The 20,896-nt window shown below is 47.9% G+C and overlaps 1 protein-coding gene and 1 non-coding gene across 7 annotated transcripts in view; one reads left to right on the top strand and one right to left on the bottom strand.

Annotated features, from left to right (window-relative positions):
* Smarcc2 (SWI/SNF related, matrix associated, actin dependent regulator of chromatin subfamily c member 2) overlaps positions 1-17,523 on the bottom strand; it is a 30,014-nt gene extending 12,491 nt beyond the window's left edge. For 3 of the 6 annotated variants that reach the window (XM_021205789.1, XM_021205786.1, XM_021205788.1), the window contains exons 1-15: positions 17,322-17,523; positions 15,276-15,395; positions 13,870-13,955; positions 13,125-13,206; positions 12,939-13,031; positions 11,441-11,510; positions 11,181-11,250; positions 8,302-8,377; positions 8,026-8,157; positions 7,805-7,920; positions 7,361-7,485; positions 3,935-3,994; positions 3,779-3,816; positions 3,376-3,506; positions 3,129-3,200 (exon numbers count right to left, since the gene is read on the bottom strand). In XM_021205789.1, the coding sequence (XP_021061448.1) occupies positions 3,129-3,200; positions 3,376-3,506; positions 3,779-3,816; positions 3,935-3,994; positions 7,361-7,485; positions 7,805-7,920; positions 8,026-8,157; positions 8,302-8,377; positions 11,181-11,250; positions 11,441-11,510; positions 12,939-13,031; positions 13,125-13,206; positions 13,870-13,955; positions 15,276-15,395; positions 17,322-17,432 (1,382 nt within the window). In that variant the 5' untranslated portion in view covers positions 17,433-17,523. The remainder of the gene's footprint in view (positions 1-3,128; positions 3,201-3,375; positions 3,507-3,778; positions 3,817-3,934; positions 3,995-7,360; positions 7,486-7,804; positions 7,921-8,025; positions 8,158-8,301; positions 8,378-11,180; positions 11,251-11,440; positions 11,511-12,938; positions 13,032-13,124; positions 13,207-13,869; positions 13,956-15,275; positions 15,396-17,321) is intronic. The other 3 variants (XM_029542066.1, XM_029542067.1, XM_021205785.2) reach the window with 1 other exon arrangement.
* Positions 17,524-18,193: 670 nt separating this feature from the next.
* Trnas-cga lies at positions 18,194-18,275 on the top strand. Its single transcript has one exon. It is a non-coding gene; the product is annotated as a tRNA-Ser (tRNA).
* Positions 18,276-20,896: the final 2,621 nt, after the last annotated feature.

A 20,896-nucleotide genomic window follows, 5' to 3' on the forward strand; every position in this document is an offset into this window, starting at 1 on the left:
AGACATACATGCAGGAAAGGTACCAGGTACTACATGGTGTGCAGACATACATGCAGGAAAGGTACCAGGTACTACATGGTGTGCAGACATACATGTAGGAAAGGTACCAGGTACTACATGGTGTGCAGACATACATGCAGGAAAGGTACCAGGTATTACATGGTGTGCAGACATACATGTAGGAAAGGTACCAGGTACTACATGGTGTACAGACATACATGTAGGAAAACCCTTAGTACACAGAAATAAATGTAAACTATTTTTAAGTGTTAGTACGTGTGTGGGTATGTGCGCTTGCATGTAGATGCCCATTGAAAGAACCTGTCAGATCCTCCTGGAGCTGAGGTCTAAGTAGTCACAGCCCACTTAGGGCAGGTGCTGGTGAAGGAACTCAGGTCCTCTGCAAAAGCAGCACAGACTCCTAACCACCGAGAGTCTCCTGCACACACTTGCCCTGGCTGGCCTGGGATGAGCTAAGCAGACAGGCTGGCTTTGAACTTATTACCTCTGTATCCCCAGTGCTGGGATTAAAAGCATGCACCACATGCCTAGTCTGTTGTTTTGTTTTTCTTTTAGTTTTATTTGTTTGTTTTCTTGTGACAGTATTTTATTCTGTAGTTCAGGCTAATCTGGAACTTGCTTTATAACCCAGACCAGCTTACAATTTGTGATCTTGCCTCAGCCTCTTTTCTTTCTTTCTTTCTTTCTTTCTTTCTTTCTTTCTTTCTTTCTTTCTTTTCTTTTCTTTTCTTTTCTTTTTTTTTTTTTTAAGGTTGATTTATTTATTATGTACACAGTGTTCTGCCTGCATATATGCCTGCAGGCCAGAAGAGGGCACCAGATTATATTATAGATAGTTATGACCACCATGTGGTTGCTGGGATTTGAACTCCGGACCTTTGGAAGAGCAGCCAGTGCTCTCACCCTCTGAGCCGTCTCCCCAGCCTCTTGGCTCCGTCTTTTAAGTGCTGGGATTACCGATGTAATTTATATTTTAAAGTTAGAAAGATCTAAATTCAAGTGCCAGTCTTACCATGATGATTTCAAACTATTTGAAACTTAAAGTCCTTGTGTGTCAAGCAGGATATCTTTGGAGAACTAGCAATATCTGGCACTGTAGGAGCCTGAAAGATGACAGCTGACCGACAGGCTGGGGGTGCAGATGCCGGCACCCATTCTGGGCCATGCACAATGGCTCCCAACTCCAGCCCTAACAGACCCAACACCTTTTCCTGGCCTCTGTGGGCACAGCACTCACATGCACATACCCGCATACATATAATAATTTTAAAAATAAAATGAATCTTAATATTTAAAATTAATGAAATAATTATAATTAATTAAAAATTATAAAGTATAAAATTTGAAAATATGTCCACACTACAGATCCAGATTCTGGTTTTACTACTTACTAGCTATATGAATTTACTCAAGTAAATTAAGTCAAATGCTCCCTCCTACCAGAATCCTATTCTAGATGATGACAATGTTTATTAGCCAGTGCTAGGGACAACACGCTCTTGGGAAGTTACCATTCACTGTTCCTGACAGCACACCACATAGAGTCATATCGCCTGGCAATGCCTTTTCCTTCCTGTCATAAACCTGGCTCTCCAGAGGAAGAGACCCACACCAAGCTATGGAGAAAGAAACAAGTTGAGCACAGATGATCCCAGAGGGAGGCTAACCCTGCCTTGTCATGTGCTCACCGTGGGGCACCCTAACCCCAGATTTCCACACACAACACAAGCCCAGCAAACTGACTGAAAACAGAGCTTTAAAGCAACTCCTTTTTGTTTGACACAGTCTTACTCTGTGCCCAAGCTGGCCTTGAACTCACAATCCTCCCTCAGCTTTCCAGAGCTAGGACTACAAGTTGGCATATGCCAAGTATTTTCAAAGAGTCGATGAGATGAATAAGAAGTCTGCTGAGGGCTCGAGGTGGGAGGGTATTGGAAGAGTGTGTCCTGTCCGAGAGGTGGGAGGGTATTGGAAGAGTGTGTCCTGTCCGACACACGGAGAATGCAGCTATCAGAGTCAATAAACACCGACTTATAAGCCCAAGATCTGTAGCTTATTCATTTTTAAGATCAGGTCTCTCAATATAGCCCTGGCTGGTCTCCATCTGCAATGATGAGACTCAGAGATCTGCCCTCTGCCTTCCCGCATGCACAGTGGTCCAAAGACAAGACTCTTGTGCAGCACATTAGGCAAGTGTTCTACAACGGAGGGGCTGCGTCTCCAGCCCTAATCCTGGACTTGCGTGCTACTCTTTCATAATGCACGCTCTATCTCACAATCCTGAGCCGGATCTCAGTTCCTTCTTTGACAAAGTCTAGCTAGGAAGCCCAGGGTGGCCTCGAATTTGAGTCTTACAGCAGCCTCCCAGGTGCTGGGGCTATCCTCATGTGCCACTAGGCTTGATCTTATCTTGTTTTTTTGGTTTGGTTTGGTTTTTGGTGTTTCAAGACAGAATTTCTCTTTGCAGCCCTGGGTCTCCTGAAACTAGCTGTGTAGACCAGACTGGCCTTGAACTCAAGAGCTCTGCCTGCCTCTGCCTCCTTAATGCTGGGATTCAAAGTGTACGCCACCACCTTATTTTGTTTTTCAACCTAATCTCATCATTTACATTTTAATTAAAGTTGTTTCATACACTGGGGGTATGTGAATTTCAGATATCATAGCAATCATGGGGTGATATTCTCTGCATGATTTTTAACTTGAAGCAATGGGAATGACGGGGCAGGTACCTGTTTTGTATAGAAAAGTATGCTCGGCTCTACCATCCTCAGGCAACCCCCGAAGAACATGTTATGCTCTACTCTACCATCCTCAGGCGACCCCCGAAGAACATGTTATGCTCTGCTCTATCATCCTCAGGCGACCCCCGAAGAACATGTTATGCTTTGCTCTATCATCCTCAGGTGACCCCCGAAGAACATGTTATGCTCTGCTCTATCATCCTCAGGCGACCCCCGAAGAACATGTTTAAAGTGTTAGGCTGTGGCTGTCTAATGGCGTCTATCATGTCTTTGTAAGTCTAACAGAGAGCCTGGTTGAAAGTTGCTAAGTCTGAAAGGGTGAATGCAGAAAGGACCCCAAAAGAAAATCATAAGCGGAAATCTTACATCTCTGGAGTCTTAGACTTGTTCTTGCCGTTGAAGAACTCAGGAAGAGCCCTCCGTTCAATGGCATGGACGCTGCAAGATAAATCACAACGGGTTTAGAAGGCCCAGGGGAGGGGGGTGAGTAGGAGTCCAAGGGTGGCAGGCTTGAAAGATGGGGTTGGCAGCTCTAAGCTGTAGAGGGGCAACAAGAGAGGGAACCCATTGATGACCACAGGGGAGAAGGAGGAGGGATAGGCAGGGACAGTACCTGTTGTAGTCAAACCAGGCGGCGTAGCTGGGGATGATGATGTGGTGGGTCTGCTCGGTCACATTGTCCTCGTGCAGGTCTGGGTTCTTAGCCTGCTCTCCTTTGTTGCCCGTGCTGTTCTCATCCTCGTCCTATGAATATGGAGGCTGCTGGACACTCAGCATTCCCCTCCCTGCCTAGCAGCCCTCGGCTTCTCCCACACCCAGGAGCATGGCACCAACATGGGATGAGGATGAGCACCGTGGGCCCTGGGACTCTAGGGGCTGGGGTTCTGGGCAGCAGTTAGAAGTCATCCATGGCGGGAAAAGCCTGGGCAGAAGGAACATTGTGATCCCAATCCCAGAGGGGGGGCCTCTCTAAGCCAATCGCAGAGAGAGAGAGAGCCTGTCTAAACTGGCTGCACCTTGCCCGTGGTCTCCATGCTTTCATCGTCCTGTTCATCTGGAAGGGAAAGAAGACAGGCGTCAGGCAGAGCCTCTACAGGAGTAGAGGGCTATGGGAAGGTGGGCTGAGCTCCCCAATGCCCCAGGCACTGCCTGCTTGGGGTTCCCTGGCTTACCCAGGTCAGTCATGGTGCCGCCTTTGACTGGGGCTGACTCAGAGTCCTTTTTAGTGTTGACTGCAAAGAGAAAAAGCATTAGACATGTGAGCCAAGTCAAGCCCTCACGTCTCAGCTGCTAACAGTTTTGCATATGCTGCTTTCTCAGAACCCTTTGAAACTCGTTTTCTATTCCACTGCCTTACCCAGCATCTATGTGCGTGCACTGCTACTCTCCAACCCCAGCACCCCAAGGGCTACTTCTGTATGACTGCTCTTTGTCTCCCTGTACAATCTTTCAATGGACTGAGTTTGAACTAGACCATGCTAGGTAAGCAGTTAGCGATCATCCCTTGATAGACGACTTGCAACTGAACCTAAGGCCTCATGCATTCATGTCAGCGTTCTGCCAGAGTTATAGTCCAGGCACCAAGGGTTTTTTGTTTGTTGTTTTTGGAGGGGGGAGTTGGGGGGGGTGAGCAGAGTCTCATGTATTCCAGGCCTCTAACTTGCAAAGAACGGCCCTGATTCTCTTCATCTGCTCCTGAGTGCTGAGGTGACAGGTGTGTGTCACCACCAAGCTCAGTCCCCCAGCACTTTTTTCTTTTTCTCTTTCCTTAAACATTTTATTTTGGCTTTGCCTTCTTCAAACAGCCTCAAGCTGGAGAGATGGCTCAGTGGTTAAGAGCACTGACTGCTCTTCCAGAGGTCCTGAGTTCAATTCCTAGCAACCACATGGTGGCTCACAACCATCTGTAATGGTAGTCCCACAGAATCCAATGCCCTCTCCTGCTATGCAAATTGTACTGACAGACAAACACTCATATACATGAAATATATCCATAACTAGATCTTTACTTTTTATTTAGTATTTTTTAAAAGAAAGAGACACAGACTCCATCAGCTCGGGCTGGTTTTGAATTCATTATGTAGTTCAGGCTAGCCTGCACTCCTGACTACCCTCTGCCTACCCAGTGCAGATTGAAGACGTGACCCACCCTTGGCTTTCCTTTCCACTCTGAGATGTCCCCTTCAGTTATGCAGGTTGGCCTCAGGGGTCATTCTGTAGCCCAGGCCCATTCTGTACTCTTTATTCCTTTCATCCTCCTGCCTCAGCCAGGCAGGCCACTGAGATTATTGCCTATGCTATGCCGCCAGGTCAAGTTAAATGATTTGCTCTTAATAACATTGTTTTGTTTTTGTTTTTTTCCAGACAGTCTCACTATATAGCCCTGACTATCTTGGAACTCACTATGTAGACCAGGCTGGCCTTGAAATCAGATACTCACCTGCCTCTGCCTCCTAAGCACTGAGATTAAAGGTGTTTACCTCCATTTTCAGTCAGATCTTAATTAATTTTTGAAGACAGGATCACTGTATGAAACCTGGCTGTCCTGGAACTTGTGATTTAGACCGGGCTAGCCTCCAACTTACAGAGCTCCCCATGCCTCTGCCTTCTGAGTGCTAGGGTTTAAAATCATGTGTCACCATGCCTAGCTTAAATATTTAAAAAAACATTTTTTTTTTCGAGACAGGGTTTCTCTGTGTAGCCTTGGCTGTCCTGGAACTCACTCTGTAGACCAGGCTGGCCTCAAACTCGGAAATCCACCTGCCTCTGCCTCCTGAGTGCTGGGATTAAAGGCATGCACCATCACGCCCGGCTTATAAAAAGATTTTTTAAAACTGTCTGAAGGGCTGGGGACAGAGTGCAGGACTCTGTATTAGCTAGGCAGTGTTCACCACGAGCTGCACCCCAACCTAATCTTCAAAGCTGTAAAGCAGAGGAGACTCTCCTGCCTTGATTTCATACACAAATGCTCAGGGGAAACCAGCTTCCCAAACCCCTGAAATGCATTTCTTGAGATATGAGGCTGCTGGACAGGAGACAGACGACAAATCAGTATTGTAGTGCAGTCCAACATTTTCTTCCTCTGTCTTTTTTTGTTGTTGTTGTTTTGGTTTTTGGTTTTGTTGTTGTTTTTTTTTGGTTTTTCGAGACAGGGTTTCTCTGTGCAGTCCTGGCTGTCCTGGAACTCACTCTGTAGACCAGGCTGGCTTCGAACTCAGAAATCTGCCTGCTTCTGCCTCCCGAGTGCTGAGATTAAAGGCGTGCGCCACCACCGCCCAGCACAACAAGCACACTGTTTTAAAATGAAAGATTTTAACTATTTCTTTTTTCTTTTTTTTCCTTTTCTTTTTTTCTTTTTCTTTCTTTTTTGTTTGTTTGAGACAGGGTTTCTCTGTGTAGCCCTGCTGTTCTGGAATTTACTATGTAGACCAGGCTGGTCTTGAACTCAGAGATCTGCCTGCCTCTGCCTCCCAAGTGCTGGAATTAAAAAGGCATGTGCCCTGATAGATTTTTATTAATTTTTTCTGAGTTATTTTTATGTATATGATTGTTTTGCCAGAATGTATGCTTGTGCACCATCTGTATGCAGGGCCTGCAGAAGCCAGAAGAGGGTGTTGGATCCAATGGTACTGGAATTAGACAGTTGTGAACCACCGTTGTGGCACTGGGAATCAAACCTGAGTCCTCTGAAAGAGCAATAATTGTTCTTAACCACTGATCCAACAGCCCAGTCCCAATCCCTTCCTTAATAATAATGTTTGCATATGCTTCTAAAATGGCCCTAAAGTAAGGTTTTGGCAGTATAATTTGCATAATTTGCCTTGAAATATATTTTACTGATGGGATGTATAATCAGACACCCATCAGAGAAGACAGATGGCTTGGTCAGTAAGGTACAGCCCTTGAAGATCTGATCAGTCCTCAGAACCCCTGTGAAAAGCCAGGCATGGCAGCACAGGCTTGTAACCACAGTGCTGGGGAAGCAGAGAGGAGATCCCTGAGGGTTCTTGACAAGCCAGTTTAGCCTGGCCGTCAAGCCCAGGTCTGAGAACAGAAGGCAGATGTTGGCACGATGGAACAATGCATAAAGATACCAATGCCTGGAACCCACAAGGTGGAAGGAGAAACCAAGTCCCAGTCCCACAGGTTGTCCAGTGACCTCCACATGTACACTGTGGCAAGTTTACTCACTCACACACACACACACACACACACACACACACACACACATACACACACGATAGAGGCTCCTGAGTAATGATACTTGAAGTTGACCACTGGCCAACACATATAAATACATACAAAACAGGATTTGGAGGGCTGGGAGGTGTGGTTCAGCTGTAGAGCATTTGCTAGTACACAGGAGTTCCTAGGTTTGATTCTTAGCACAGAAAAGCAAAGTTTGCACACAACTTCTATTAGTGGCAAAGCAGGTCCATGGGAGACATGGATATAGCGTAAGAGATAATTTCACTAACCAGCTATGCTGAGGAAATGCTACTTTAGATCTGGAAAAACAGTGCTTTGGGGAGCTGAGCACAGCAGGGACGGGAGAAGGTGGGGTGGGGGTTGGTCTGAGAGCTCAACCTGGCCCATACCTGTTTTGGGGAGTGTCACCTCTTCCACATTTGGGACTGGAGAGGGCTCGTCCATGTCTTTTGTCAGGTCTTCTTGCTCCTCTTCTCTGTGGCCTCGCTTTGACTTGGTATAAGGTGTTGAGGGTCTGGGAAGGAAAAACATCCTTGGAAGTTAGAGGAGTTTTTTAAGAAGAAAAGAGAGAAAGAGAGAGCGGTCCTGGCAGAGCTGGGTGGAATGGAAACTGGTACATGCAGAATAATGGGGTAGTGTAGAATATTTTCTGTTGGGTGACTAAGCTTTTTTTCAGTGTAATGATAACTAGGACTAAAACCATTAAGCAGGCGCATGAAGGTCCCCTCAACCTCCTCTCAGACAACCAGCCAGGGGCCAGTGACTTCAAAAAGCATTGTCTTTCCTTTGAGATGGCATCAGGACAGTGCGGGTGGACACAGGAGGTAGCGTACCCTTTCTTAGCATTTTTCTTCTTAGCCTCTGGGGTGGGCGAAGGAGAGGGAGAGCGCTTCCTCTTCTTATAGTTTCCCCCCTTCTTGTCCCGTCTGTCTGAATCCGGGCTGTTTACCTGCACAACAGGAAGTGGGATGAGCAGCAGGTCACCCTCCAGCTCCCAGCATGGCTTGCCTCAGGTGTAAGCCAAGAGCTCTGAGGGGCAGGAGCAGAAGCTCACCTCATCCGTCAGCGTCTTCGCTGAGATCTTCTTTCTTCGGGAGACTGGACTTTTGTCATCACTGACTTCATAGTCTTCCTCATTCATCCACTCGTTGAACGTGTCAGTGTCGAGGATCCACTTTGCATGGACCTGAAGCACACATAGGGCAGTCCATGTCAGAGTTACCAGAAGCCACGGCTCTGCCTAGAAACTCTTAAGAGTCCGCAGCTCCTCTGACAGAGAAGGCTGGTCCTGAGTGCTTTTCCAGCGGTGGAGGGGACCAGGAGAGCTCACCTTCCTCGGTTTCTCAGGAGTGGGAGCGTCCTCTACAGATGCTTCGATTTCACTCGCTGGGATCCACGTGTCGTAGCTGCCAGAAGAGATTCAGCGTGAGGTGAAGGCGGAGATGGACTTCGGGGAGCGAACAAAGCGCAGCCTAAGGCCAGCCTGGTCAGTGTAGCAGGAGCTTGTACCATAATAAAAATGTAAAGGAGGGCTAGAGGTGGTTCAGTGGTACAGTACTTGGCGAGCAGACAGGCTCTTGGACCCATGAAACTATCAACAATAAAACAGGAACAAAAACTCGAAAGCCAGGCGTGGTGATACAAGCCTGGGATCCCAGTATTTGGGAGAGTCTTGTGTCCTACTCAGTCTGAACAGCAGAGTGAGACCATCTCAAAAACCAAAAGCAAACCAATCAACCAAAAAATAAAACAGGACAAAAAGGTTTTCCAAAAAGTATGAAGACAATCTAACATTGATGACTATGGGAAACTAAGGCAGGATTCCCTTGAGTCTAAAGTGAGACCTGGGCAGATGTGTGATACCATGCTTGCCTTTGTTTTACATTTAATTATCAAAACATATGAACATGACCCAAAGGGATGACTGGGGGAGAGTGCTTGCCACACAAGCCTGGTGACCAGAGATACACCTCTGGGACCCAACCTAGAAGGAAAGCATACGGTTCCAATCCTGAATACATGCAAGCACACACACACACACACACACACAGAGAGAGAGAGAGAGAGAGAGAGAGAGAGAGAGAGAGAGAGAGAGAGCAATCCTCTAATCTCAGCACTCAGGAGGGAGAAGGTGGTACATCTATGTGAAATCTTGTCTTAAATATGTATGTATGCATGTATGATAAAATGGAACATAAAATTGAACTGGGGAATGACCAGTCAATAAGTATAACCTATATAAAAATATAACCTGGAACCTATATAAAAATGCTGGGCAAGGAGCTGAAGAGATGGCTCAGCAGTTAAGAGCAATTGTTGCTAGGAGGGACAACAGTATGAACTAGCCAGTACCCCAAGAGATCCCTGGAACTAAACCACCAATCAAAGAAAACACATGGTGGGACTCATGGCTCTAGCTGCATATGTAGCAGAGGACGGCCTAGTCGGTCATCACTGGGAGGAGAGGCCCTTAGTACTGTGAAGGTTCTATGCCCCAGTATAGGAGAATGCCAGGGCCAGGAAGCAGGAGTGGGCAGGTTGGTGAGCATGGGGAGTGGGAAGAGGATAGGGGATTTTCGGAGGAGAAACTTGAAAAGGGGATAATATTTGAAATGTAAATAAAGAAAATATCTGCCGGGCGTGGTAGCACACGCCTTTAATCCCAGCACTTGGGAGGCAGAGGCAGGCGGATTTCTGAGTTCGAGGCCAGCCTGGTCTACAGAGTGAGTTCCAGGACAGCCAGGGCTATACAGAGAAATCCTGTCTCGAAAAACAAAAACAAACAAACAAACAAAAATCTAATAAGCAGCCAGGGCTACACAGAGAAACCCTGTCTCTAAAAACCAAAAAAAGGGGGGCAATTGTTGCTCTGAAAAGGGGGGGAGAGCAATTGTTGCTCTAGAAAGGGTTTCCAGAGCAATTGTTGCTCTGGAAAGGGGGGGGGAGAGCAATTGCTGCTCTGGCAGAGAACCTGGGATCAGTTCCCAGCACCTACATTATGACTCAAAACTCCCTATAACTCTAGTTCAAGGGGATCCCTAGACATCTGCTTCTGACCTCTGCAGACACCAGGCATCCAGGCGATGCACATACATAAATGTAGGCACTCACACACATAAAGCAAACAAACAAACAAACAATGTTGGTGCTGGCCGCTCCAGTGCTTCAAAGGCACAGAGGATCCCCAAGTCTCTCTGGCCATGTTATCTAGCTTAATTGGTGAGTACCAGGCTAATGAGAGACCCTGTCTTAGCATTCCTAAGGATGAATTTGAGGTTACCCTCTTGTCCCTGTGCATGCTTGCCCATGCACACAAAAAGTCATACATTTAAAAAAAATTATAGCCAGGTGGTGGTGGTGGCCTACACCTTTAATCCCAGCACTCAGGGAGCAGAGGTAGGCAGATCTCTTGAGTTTGAAGCCAGTCTGGTCTACATAGTGAATTCCAGGTTGGCTGAAATCACATAGTGAGATCCCGTCTTGATGGTGGTACACATTTTTAATTCCAGATCTTGGAGAACAGAGGCAGGTGGATCTCTGTGAGTTCCAGGACAGCCAGGGCTGTTACATAGAAAAACCCTATCTTGAAAAACCAACAAAAAAGAGCAAACACTGGGCACTGGGCATGGTGGTGCTCCTCAGTACCCAAGCACTGCGGAGGCAGAGGTAGACATGCTAGGTGAACTGGGCTCTGCAGAGGCAGACGTGCTAGGTGAGCTGGGCTCTAAGATTTGGTCTCACAGCAAACAAACAAACAAACAAACAAACACCAGAAAGCAGTGGCTAGAGAGATGGCTCAGTATTTAGAGCAATTACTGCTCTTGTAGAGGGCTCAGGTTTGTTTCCCAGCACCCACATGGTTCATAACAGTCTATATCTCTAGTTTCAGGTGTACAGGCATACAAGCATGCAAAACAACCATACACATAAAATAAAAATTAAAGCTAAAAAAGGCAAAAGTGAACAAACACACACACACAAAGCCAGTGGGTGGCTCACGCCTTTAATCCCAGCACTCAGGAGGTTCAGGTACAAGGACTGCTTCAAGACTGAGGCCAGCACTATCTACATAGCAAGTTCTTTACCAGCATGGATTACATGGCAAAATTCTATATCCTAAAAAAACCCAAATAAGTAAATAAACAATTGACTCAGGCTTCCTTGCTCTGCCACACGGACCTGTGTCTGCTCTTGAGAACCCATCCTCACCTGTCAGGATAGTAGCCCCAGTGTAGAAGAACTTGTTTATCCCTCTTCATGACTGGCCGTACCCATTCCTCTGAGGATAGACAGAAGAGAGAGAGAGAGATACGCTGAAGGGAAAAATGACCAGACAAGGGCTCTAACCGAGCGCTCTGCGGATGTGCAGGAGACTCAGTAACAGAAGTTCGGGATTCCAAGGCTCAGAACCATAGGTGTTATACCAGGATGTAAGCGATCCTCTGCGCGACAGAAAGCCCAAGTCTCACCTTCTTCTAGGTTCCCTGGGACAGGGCACACAACATGGGAGGCATTGCTCTTATCCTCAGAGATGGTTCCCTGGAAGCACAAGGAAAAGGGGTAAATCTACTTCCTTTTGAAGGATTCTCTAGTTAAGAAAAACAACTAAAGCCGGGCAGTGGTGGCGCACGCCTTTAATCCCAGCACTTGGGAAGCAGAGACAGGCGAATTTCTGAGTTCGAGGCCAGCCTGGTCTACAGAGTGAGCTCCAGGACAGCCAGGGCTACACAGAGAAACCTTGTCTCGAAAAAAACAAAAAAGAAACAATAAATAAATGTAACCACAGATTTGCCTTTCAAATTACATCTTTCCTGAAGTGGTATTAAAATTAGTTTGTATTTTCTTGCAACACCACCTAAGTGGCAAAGAAACACAGTATGAATGATGTGTTAGCACTGAAGAACAGCTGGAGACTATCCCTACAGATAACCCTCTGCACAGATGTGTGTGCAGTGTACTGTCTGTGTGCATGCACATGCTACAGTCAACCACAAGTGTCCTTTATTACTCTCTCCCAGTCACCTACTTCAGAAACGTGACAGTGAACTGGGGGCTTGTCATTTCAGCGAGGCTGGCTGGCTAATGAACCCCAGGATCTACCTGCTCCTCCCTCCTGGCACTATAGGTGTATGCCTTAACACCCACATTTTCCATGCGTTCTGGGGATCCAGACTCTGGTCTTTATGCTTGCACAGCAAGAACTTACTTTACCCACTGACTCATCATACCTATGGGAAATTCAAAGTGGGCTATGAGTGCCTATTCCATAATATCTGCTTATTTAAAAGGAGCTCCAAAGAGCAGAGATTTATTGAGGTTGTTTTAACAGTATCAGTTGATACTCCAGGCAGACCTGAACACACTATGTAGCCAAGGGAACTTTGAACTCTCTTTTTCTTTCTTTTTTTTTTCTTTTTTTTTTCTTTTTCTTTTTTTTTTGGTTTTTCAAGACAGGGTTTCTCTGTGTAGCCCTGGCTGTCCTGGAACTCACTCTGTAGACCAGGTTGGCCTCGAACTCAGAAATCCACCTGCCTCTGCCTCTCAAGTGCTGGGATTAAAGGCGTGCGCCATCACTGCCCAGCTTGAACTCTTGATCTTTCTGTTTCTACTTCCCAAGTGCTAGGGCACACCACTACAGCAGATTCCCAGGTTGGATTTTTCTGAAATCAGGTATCTCTAGTTCAGTAGAACACATTCTCTATCACCCAGGTCAAAGCAGGGTCAAGGAGCAACTCTTGATAAAACCATCAAGCCTGGAGAACGGAGCAAACAGGACAAATGCTGCTCAAAGACTTAACTCTCGCTCTAACCAGAAAGGCCACAGCGCAGGAGAAAATATGGTACTACAAGCTGCTTCCTAACAGAAACAATATCAGGCACGAGAAACCGTGCTAACAGTGCTAACATTGTGTAAACCAGACTCCTACTTCAGAAACCTCTGAGTTACTCACCCTGCCTCCCACTCACCTGGTGTCTCTTAACAATGTCTTTTAATTTCCCTAGCAGTTTGGGCTCAATTTCTGGGCACAGGAAAATGTTAGGTCGAGACAGGCAATTATTCTGTGAAGAGGAGACATAGGCGAGATGAGGAAGAGCTATCTTGTATTCTTATTGAGGGTAGGGAAATGGATGGGGGATGTGCTTGTATATTACCTGTACCAAGGACTTCTCAATGGTCATGAACATTTCCACATTGCGGTCCATGCGGGACGGATTCTGGAAATCATAACGCCGCCTTATAAAAGGACAATAATCTAGTAAGTTTATATCTGGGGAAAAGGTGAAGGTACATGACCTTTTTGTTTCCTTTTTTTTTCTTCTTCTTCTTCTTTTTTATTTTTATTTGTTTTAGTTTATGTTTTTATTTTATATGTATGGGTCTTTTGCCTGCTTGTATGTCTGTGTGCCACGTGCGTGCAGTGCCTGTGGAGACCAGAAAAGGTCATGGGATTCCCTGAGAGTAGGGTCACAGAAGGTTGTGAGCAGCCATGTGGCTGCTGGGAATGGGACCGAGTTCTTTGGAAGAGCAGCAGGGTTCTTAACCACTGAGTCGTCTCTCTAGCTCAAAAGGTATATAACTTCCTAATGGGAAATTAGGAGGCATTCTTATAACAAATTTCACCCAAATCACAGGGAACCCAGGTGTTCTGGTCTCCAATGCATGAGTCACTTCGTGCTTAATCCAAAAGGACAGAGCTTGAGGTGACAACCTAAGAATCCCCGTCCTGGAAGAACTCATTCCCAATTCATTTATATCTGGACGTGACATCTATTCTTCTGATCTATAAGAGACACACAGAATTTCTACATGTGTTCTCTCACTTCAGAGGGACCCCAGGAAATAATGGAAAGTTCTCTCTTAACTAAATATAAAAGGCGGAGAGAAGAGGCATCTCACCATCCCTGGTCACTCTTGAACTTGTAGGCAGCTGCGAGAATATGGCACAGGGATCCTCCTGCTTTGAAATCTAGGAAACATTTGATCTACAAAATTGAGACAGGGAAGAAGTATGTGAAAGTTACATTGTACATACATACATACATACATACACACAAAGACTAAAGTTTATGCAAATCTAAATTCCACTGCCTCCTTTTAAGGAATTACATTTACTTACCTATTTATTTAGAATTTCTATTTCTTTGTATGTATGCATGTGTATATGTATGTCTTCTATGTATATATGTATGTAATGTGTGTGTTGTATGTGTATATATGTATGTGTCCTTCCTATGTATTGCATGTGTGAGTATGTATGTATATGTATGTGTGTATGTATGTTATATGGATGGATATGTATGTGTATATATATCTATATATCTATATCTATATATATATGTGTGTGTGTATATATTTTGTTGTTGTTGTTGTTGTTGTTGTTGTGTGTGTGTGTGCACTAATGGACATCACAGGCTGTCAATTCTCTCCTTCCACGGTGTGAGTAGTTCTAGGTACTTTATCCACTGGGCCACCCCTTCCTTTGTGATACTGAAAACAGAATTCAGGGCCTCTCACAGTTTAGACAAGTGCTCTGCTAGGACTATACATCCAGGACCCCTTTTCTTAAAGTTGAAGACAGGATGTTTTTAAGTTTCCTAGGCTGACTTGAATCGGTAATCTTCCTGAACCAGGCTTCTAAGTAGTAGACATGCCAGGTGTATATCACCATATCTGACCTAAAACCTCACATTCTTTTTTTTTTTTTTTAACTTTTTAGGATTTATTTCTTCTGCATGTGTGAGTGCTTTTCCTGAATGCCCATGACGCTCAGAAGGCATCGGATGCCCTGGAATGGAAGCTAGGGATGTTTGTAAGCTGCCATGTGGGTGCTAGGAATTGAACCCAGGTCCTCTGCGAGTGCTCTTAGCCACTGAGCTATCTCTTCAGCTCCCAAGCACAACAGAGAGAGAGAGAGAGAGAGAGAGAGAGAGTGAGACTGCAGGACTAAACCTGACACTCTCAGATTATTACTGGTTGTGGAGTTTTTCTAAAGTAACAGGAATGGTCACCTGGGGGCTAGGTCAAGCTGTAATACTCAGACTATTGATGGAGACAGAAAAAAAAAACCTCCCAAAATTTTGAAATTTGAAAGAGGTGGGTTTTGTTTTTCTTTTTCGACATGGCACTACACACACTGTCTTTGAATTGCTGTATAGATCAGTCTGGCCTCCTGCTTTTGACTACCCATCCTCAACCTCCCTAATTCTGGACTGTAGGCACGTAGAAAAAAAAATTTAAAGAGCAAAACAAACGAAAAACCTCTTCCCAGTTTGGAGGATTTGTCCCCCTCCCCTTGAACTCACCGGCAGTTTAGTAAGTGGCGCGTTGCTGACATGTTTGCCAAAAACCTCTTCCTGAAACTGGAGCAGCTGCACCACCAGGCTGGACAGGGACTTGTTGGTTGGTGGCTCTGCTTGTATGTACTGGGGAAGGAGGGAAGGGAGGGGACAGGATCCAGATACATTCTCTACCACCTCCCATGTCTCTCTGTGAGTTCCTAGAAGCACCCGGAACAGACAGAAATGCGCCTTCCCCTCCACAGGTCTAGTTTATATAGAGAGGGCTTCGGGAGGGACTGGATTCTATGCCACCAGCCCAGGTGGCGGGGACTGAGGACTGGCAGCGAGGGAAGTTTTATACTCTTCCTTGGCTGTACCCTGAAGTTGGAACTGCAGGACGCTGCTATCTCGGCACCTCATCTCCTACCAACTGTAAAAATTCTGAAGGTTGATGGAGTTCAAGGGAAACAAAAAACCCTTTGAGGCTCTAAGTGACACAACAATGTATTTCTTGGGGGGACACGATAAAAGACTAGGCTTCTGTCCATAACGGTGTGTTAAGAGAGCAAGGGAGTGAGGCAGGACAAGTTCACTTAAAAACTTAAGCCTGCGCATTTTGCTTCTGCTAAAGCCAGGCACGGTTGGTATTGCAGGGTCTCCTCTCTAGCAAGGATCTCAGACCACCCACCCAGCTTGATAAATAAGTAACAAGAAGACAGCCATCTATCCTTTTCTGGGGAATCAATGACCTCAAACGCTTCCGTACTGAAACGAGCTACCTGGAATCCTACCTTTCCGTTCTGTTCACTGAGCCAGGAAGCTACTTTCTCTTTACCTTTTGACCCTGATTTCCTCTACCCTAATCAGAGTCAGCACCTCTTGGTGGGAGGTGTAAAGAGATCCGAGAAGGGAGAAGTACATGACAAAGAGTTAAGCACTTGAAAGCTGAAGCAGGTCACAGCTGTCAAAGCCCTCGGGGCTTCACACCAAGACCCTAGACTGATCTCCCTTTAAAAGGTCAAAGGCAGAAGACTGGGAACCAGAACCTCACGCTGAGGGTACACACAAGTCAGAGACCCAACAGCTGTTTGTCAAGAGTCTGACACCCAACAGAGACCCCAAATGGTTTCAGGGCCAAACTCAAACCAGGATTAGTGGAGCTTTCTGAAGCTGCCCACTGTATTCCCACAGGCTGGCTGCAAAGCTGGGGTAGCAAGAGTTGGGGGCTGTAAAACAAAGCTAGGAAACCCTTAGCCGGGGTTGGTGAGGAAGCAGGCCATATCGAAGACAAAAAGAAAGAAAGAAAGAAAGAAAGAAAAAAAGCCCAGACGCCATGAAGACACAAGAATAAAAATTGGTTTAAATAAACAAATAAGACAGGTAGGGCTTCTCGAACCCTTTTGTTCCCCCATCCTTATTTCCAGTTACGGGGTGGGGGTGGGGGTGGGGACTAGCGATATGAAGCTTATCCTAGCCTCTGGACCTCAAACCCAATGCAATGCCAGGCCGGCTTGCAGAGCGACTTCATTATGAAAGGAGGGTTGGAGGGGCTGCTGCCCTGGACTGCCATGCCCTGTCCCCTGAGAGGTTTGCAGCCCTTTAGAAGGAGGCGAGGGTAACCCTGGGAGACAGGTGATTTCCCCAGGTAGAGACGCTTTCAACGGCCTGCTCCGCGCCCGTCTACCCTCCTGCCCTGCCATCTGTCTCCGGACGTACACAAAGCACCACCGGGGAGGCCTGGGCCGCTCCGGCGTCTGGCTCGGCGGGGGGCTCCGGCGGGGCCCGCGGCTCGCACACCGGAGCGGAGGAGGCGCGCGGCGGCGGCACCGGTCAGCCTGGAGGACGAGGGCTGCCGGGCCCGGGCCGCCGCCCCGAGCCGCCGCCGCCGCCGCCGCTGCGCTGCACCGGGGCAGAGGGCACGGTGGGGGCGGGGTGGGGGAGGGGCGGGCGGGAGGCGCGGGGAGGCCTCGGGGAGGGGCGCGGCGGCCGCAGGGTGGGCCGGCCCCGGGAGCGGCGGCGGCCGGGGGCCCTTTGTCCCCGCCGGGCCCCCGCGCGGCGCCGCCCGCGTACCTTCTTGTAGTTCTTGCCGAGCCAGAGCCGCACGTTGTCGAACTGGGTCACGGTGTCCGCGGCCTCGTAGTACTTCACGTTGGGGCCGCCGTCCTTCTTCCGCACCGCCATCTTCTCGGGCTCGGGCCCCGCCGCCGCCCGCCCCGCTCAGCTCAGCTCCCGCCTCCTCCTCCGCCCGCCTCCCGCCGCCTCCCGCCGCCACGACCGCCGCCTCCCGCCGCCTGGGCCCCGGCCGGCGGAGCGCCCCCTGCCGGCGGCCCGGCGCGGCGGCGGGCGAGCCCGAGCGCGCTCGGCGGACACCCCGGCAGCGGCGGCGGGAGGCGGGCGAGCCCGAGCGCGCTCGGCGGGCTCCCCCGCAGCGGCAGCCCGGCGGCTTCGCCGGGGTCTCGCGGGACGCGGCTGTGGGACAGCGGAGCCCTCCCCGACTTAGTCTCGCAGCGGGAGTGGGCTTACTGTCCCACCCCACCGGGAAGCCGGGAGCCCCGGCTCTGCAGGAGCTCCGCCCTGTAACCCCGAGTGGCCCCGGCACGCACGTTCCCGTGGAACTCTTTCGCTCCGATAAGTTCCTTCCAACCATTCCCGTTTCAACCCACGAGTGTCCCTGACGCTCCGCGCCCCGGTGCACCCAGCACCCCTGGTGCTACCCGGGGGTCAGGTGAGGGGTCTCCTCCCTCTGTTCTTCGGGGCTCGCTAATCGCCTCCGCTTAAGGAGTCGGCTGGCGAGCCCCGATTCTCCGACCCAGCCTCGCGAAGGTGCGAGGGAGAGAGCGGCTCCGGGTCTGAGTCGCGACCCTGCAGCGGTCCGTTCGCACCCTCCCCAGTCGCCCGTGCGGACCCTTTCTGTAAGCGTGCGGCCAACCATGGTTTTGGAAGTCACGGTGGCCGAGTGGTTAAGGCGTTGGACTCGAAATCCAATGGGGTTTCCCCGCACAGGTTCGAATCCTGTTCGTGACGGCAGCTTCTTTTTTTTTTCCCTCCCACTACTGGTTAAGTAGTTGAGTGATTGGATTCGGAAGTGAAAAGGCAGCACGACTCCTTTAGGTTAGACTAGGGTGGCATACAAACCAAATTGGGTATCACTTTATTCGCTGTTAGGATACCAGGCACTTTGAGAATTCTGTAACATTTCATAACATAAGGAAGAGTAGTCGTTTGGTTTGGGAAATCCAGTCAAACCCAGGATTTCTTTCTTTCTTTCTTTCTTTCTTTCTTTCTTTCTTTCTTTCTTTCTTTCTTTCTTTCTTTCTTCCTCTCTTTCTTTCTTTCTTTCTTCCTCTCTCTTTCTTTCTTTCTTTCTTTCTTTCTTTCTTTCTTTCTTTCTTTCTTTCTTTCTTCTTTTTTTGGTTTTTCGAGACAGGGTTTCTCTGTATAGCCCTGGCTNTCCTGGAACTCACTNTGTAGACCAGGCTGGCCTCGAACTCAGAAATCCTCCTGCCTCTGCCTCCCGAGTGCTGGGATTAAAGAAGTCTTTGGAGTTTGTGACCAAAAATGGAGCCTAGAAGTCTGGTGACTGGAAACACAAGAAACAAGCATTCGCTCGTTTGGATTTTTCTTTTTCATTTAGACAGGGCCTCGTGTATGCAGGCTGCCCTTGAACTTGCCTTGCAGCTAAGAATGACTTTGAATTTCTGATCCTCCTTGCCTCTACCTCTCAGGTGTGCCTGAGCATGCCAGGATCCTGTGCGTGCGGCTTGGGACAGAATCCAGGGGTTCAATTGTTCATTAGGTAAGCATTCTGTTACGCTAAATTCCCTAGCCCTCATTTGAGTTTTCCTGAGATTAACCTCAGGTATCATGGGCCTAGGCGGAGGCCTATGGGCACCAGATGCTGGTTAAAAATCTGTGTATATTAACCAAGCTAGACAACTCCATTCTTGGGCTCTAACCCTCTCGCGTTACCCAGTTCTTCATGGAGATCACTTGTTCTTTTTATATTTCATTTCTTGCATAGCAAAACCTTCTCCAGGAAGGATCTCCGAGAATTCATGGAGCTCCTGGTTTTGTTTTTTGTTTTTGTTTACTTTATTTCCCACCTTCATATGGCTGCTTATGGCTTCCTGAGCGTCCTTCCTATCCTCTGTGCAGCCACCGTCACTAAGGAATTCTCTGCATTCCCCAGGCTATTCCTCTTTAAGGTGTTTGATCACTGTCACGTCAGCTGGAACCTGTCACCTTTCCATGACCATTCAGTGAGTTTCCTGCAAGGAGTCTTCTTGTTTGTCTGCTGTCTTAGGGTTTTACTGCTGTGAACAGACACCATGATCAAGGCAACTCTTCTAAGGACAGCTTTTCATTGGGGCTGGCTTACAGGTTCAGAGGTTCGGTCCATTTATCATCAAGGAAGGAACATGGCAGAGCCACCAGGCAGGCATGGTACAGAAGGAGCTGAGAGTTCTACATCTTCATCTGAAGGTTGCTAGCAGAACACTGGCTTCCAAGCTGCTAGGATGAGGGTCTTAAAGCCCACACCCACAGTGACATACTTCCTCCAACAGGGCCACACCTTCTAATTCTGCCACTCCCTGGGCAGAGTATACACAAACCATCACATCTCCTTCCTGAGACAGTTTCACTGTAGCCCCAGGTGGCCTGCTCAGCTCGTGTGGCAATCCCTCTGCCTCTGTCCCCGAGTGCTGAGAGTGCATGGATGGCCATCACACCCACTCTGCAAGGAATCTCTTCCTCCATAAAAATAAATAAATGAATTCTATTCACTCTGCCTCTAAGTATGTTTTAATTCATGATTTAAAGGGGATGAGTGTGTAGTGGGCCTTCCGCTTGTCAGAGCCTTTATCTGAAAAGCTGCGGTAGGCTGGGCCCAGTGGTACCTGTCTTTAATCCCACACTCAGGAGATAAAGGCAGGTGAATCTCCGGGAGTTCAAGACCAGCCTCTCTACTTATAGTGTTTCTAACTGGCCAGGGCTACCTGTGAGGATTACATGAATTCATATATGTTCGGGTGTACTGAGGCAGCCATACAACCACAAACCCTAAGCTCTACCAAGACTGTGTGTGGACGACCTGAATCTTCTCTCAGCCACTCTTCACAACATTCCATCTCGTGGTTACCTGACCTTGTCCGGGCTGTTCCTCCGAGGTTGACACAGTCTCTCTCATCCTTACCTCCACAGCTCCATGTAAACGTCACGCAGTCTCCTCTGGCTGGATGCAATGTCCCATGTGTACAACCCCAGCACTTGGGAAACTGCAGCAGGAGGATTGCTATTAGTTCAAGTTAAGGCTGAGCGTAACAGCGACAGCTTCTTTGAGAAAGAATTGGAGATGCAGCTCAGCTACTGGAGTGCTCATGTATATGAAACCTTGGGTTAAATCCCTAGAACTGGGTCTGATGGGTGCACACCTTTAATCCCATCAATTGGAAGCAGAATGATCAGAAATTCAAAATCTTCTGCTGCTACTGCTACGTAGTGAGTTTAAGCTATCCTGTGTTACATGAAACCCTGTCTCAAAAAAAAAAAAAAAATCTGGTCACCTGTTGCCCTAATCTTATGGGAAGTCATTGCTCACACAGACAAGCCACTCAAATCCTTTACCTTGCTATGTGAATGCACAC

The sequence above is a fragment of the Mus pahari genome, chromosome 9 (assembly GCF_900095145.1).
Source record: "Mus pahari chromosome 9, PAHARI_EIJ_v1.1, whole genome shotgun sequence".
NCBI lineage: Eukaryota > Metazoa > Chordata > Mammalia > Rodentia > Muridae > Mus > Mus pahari.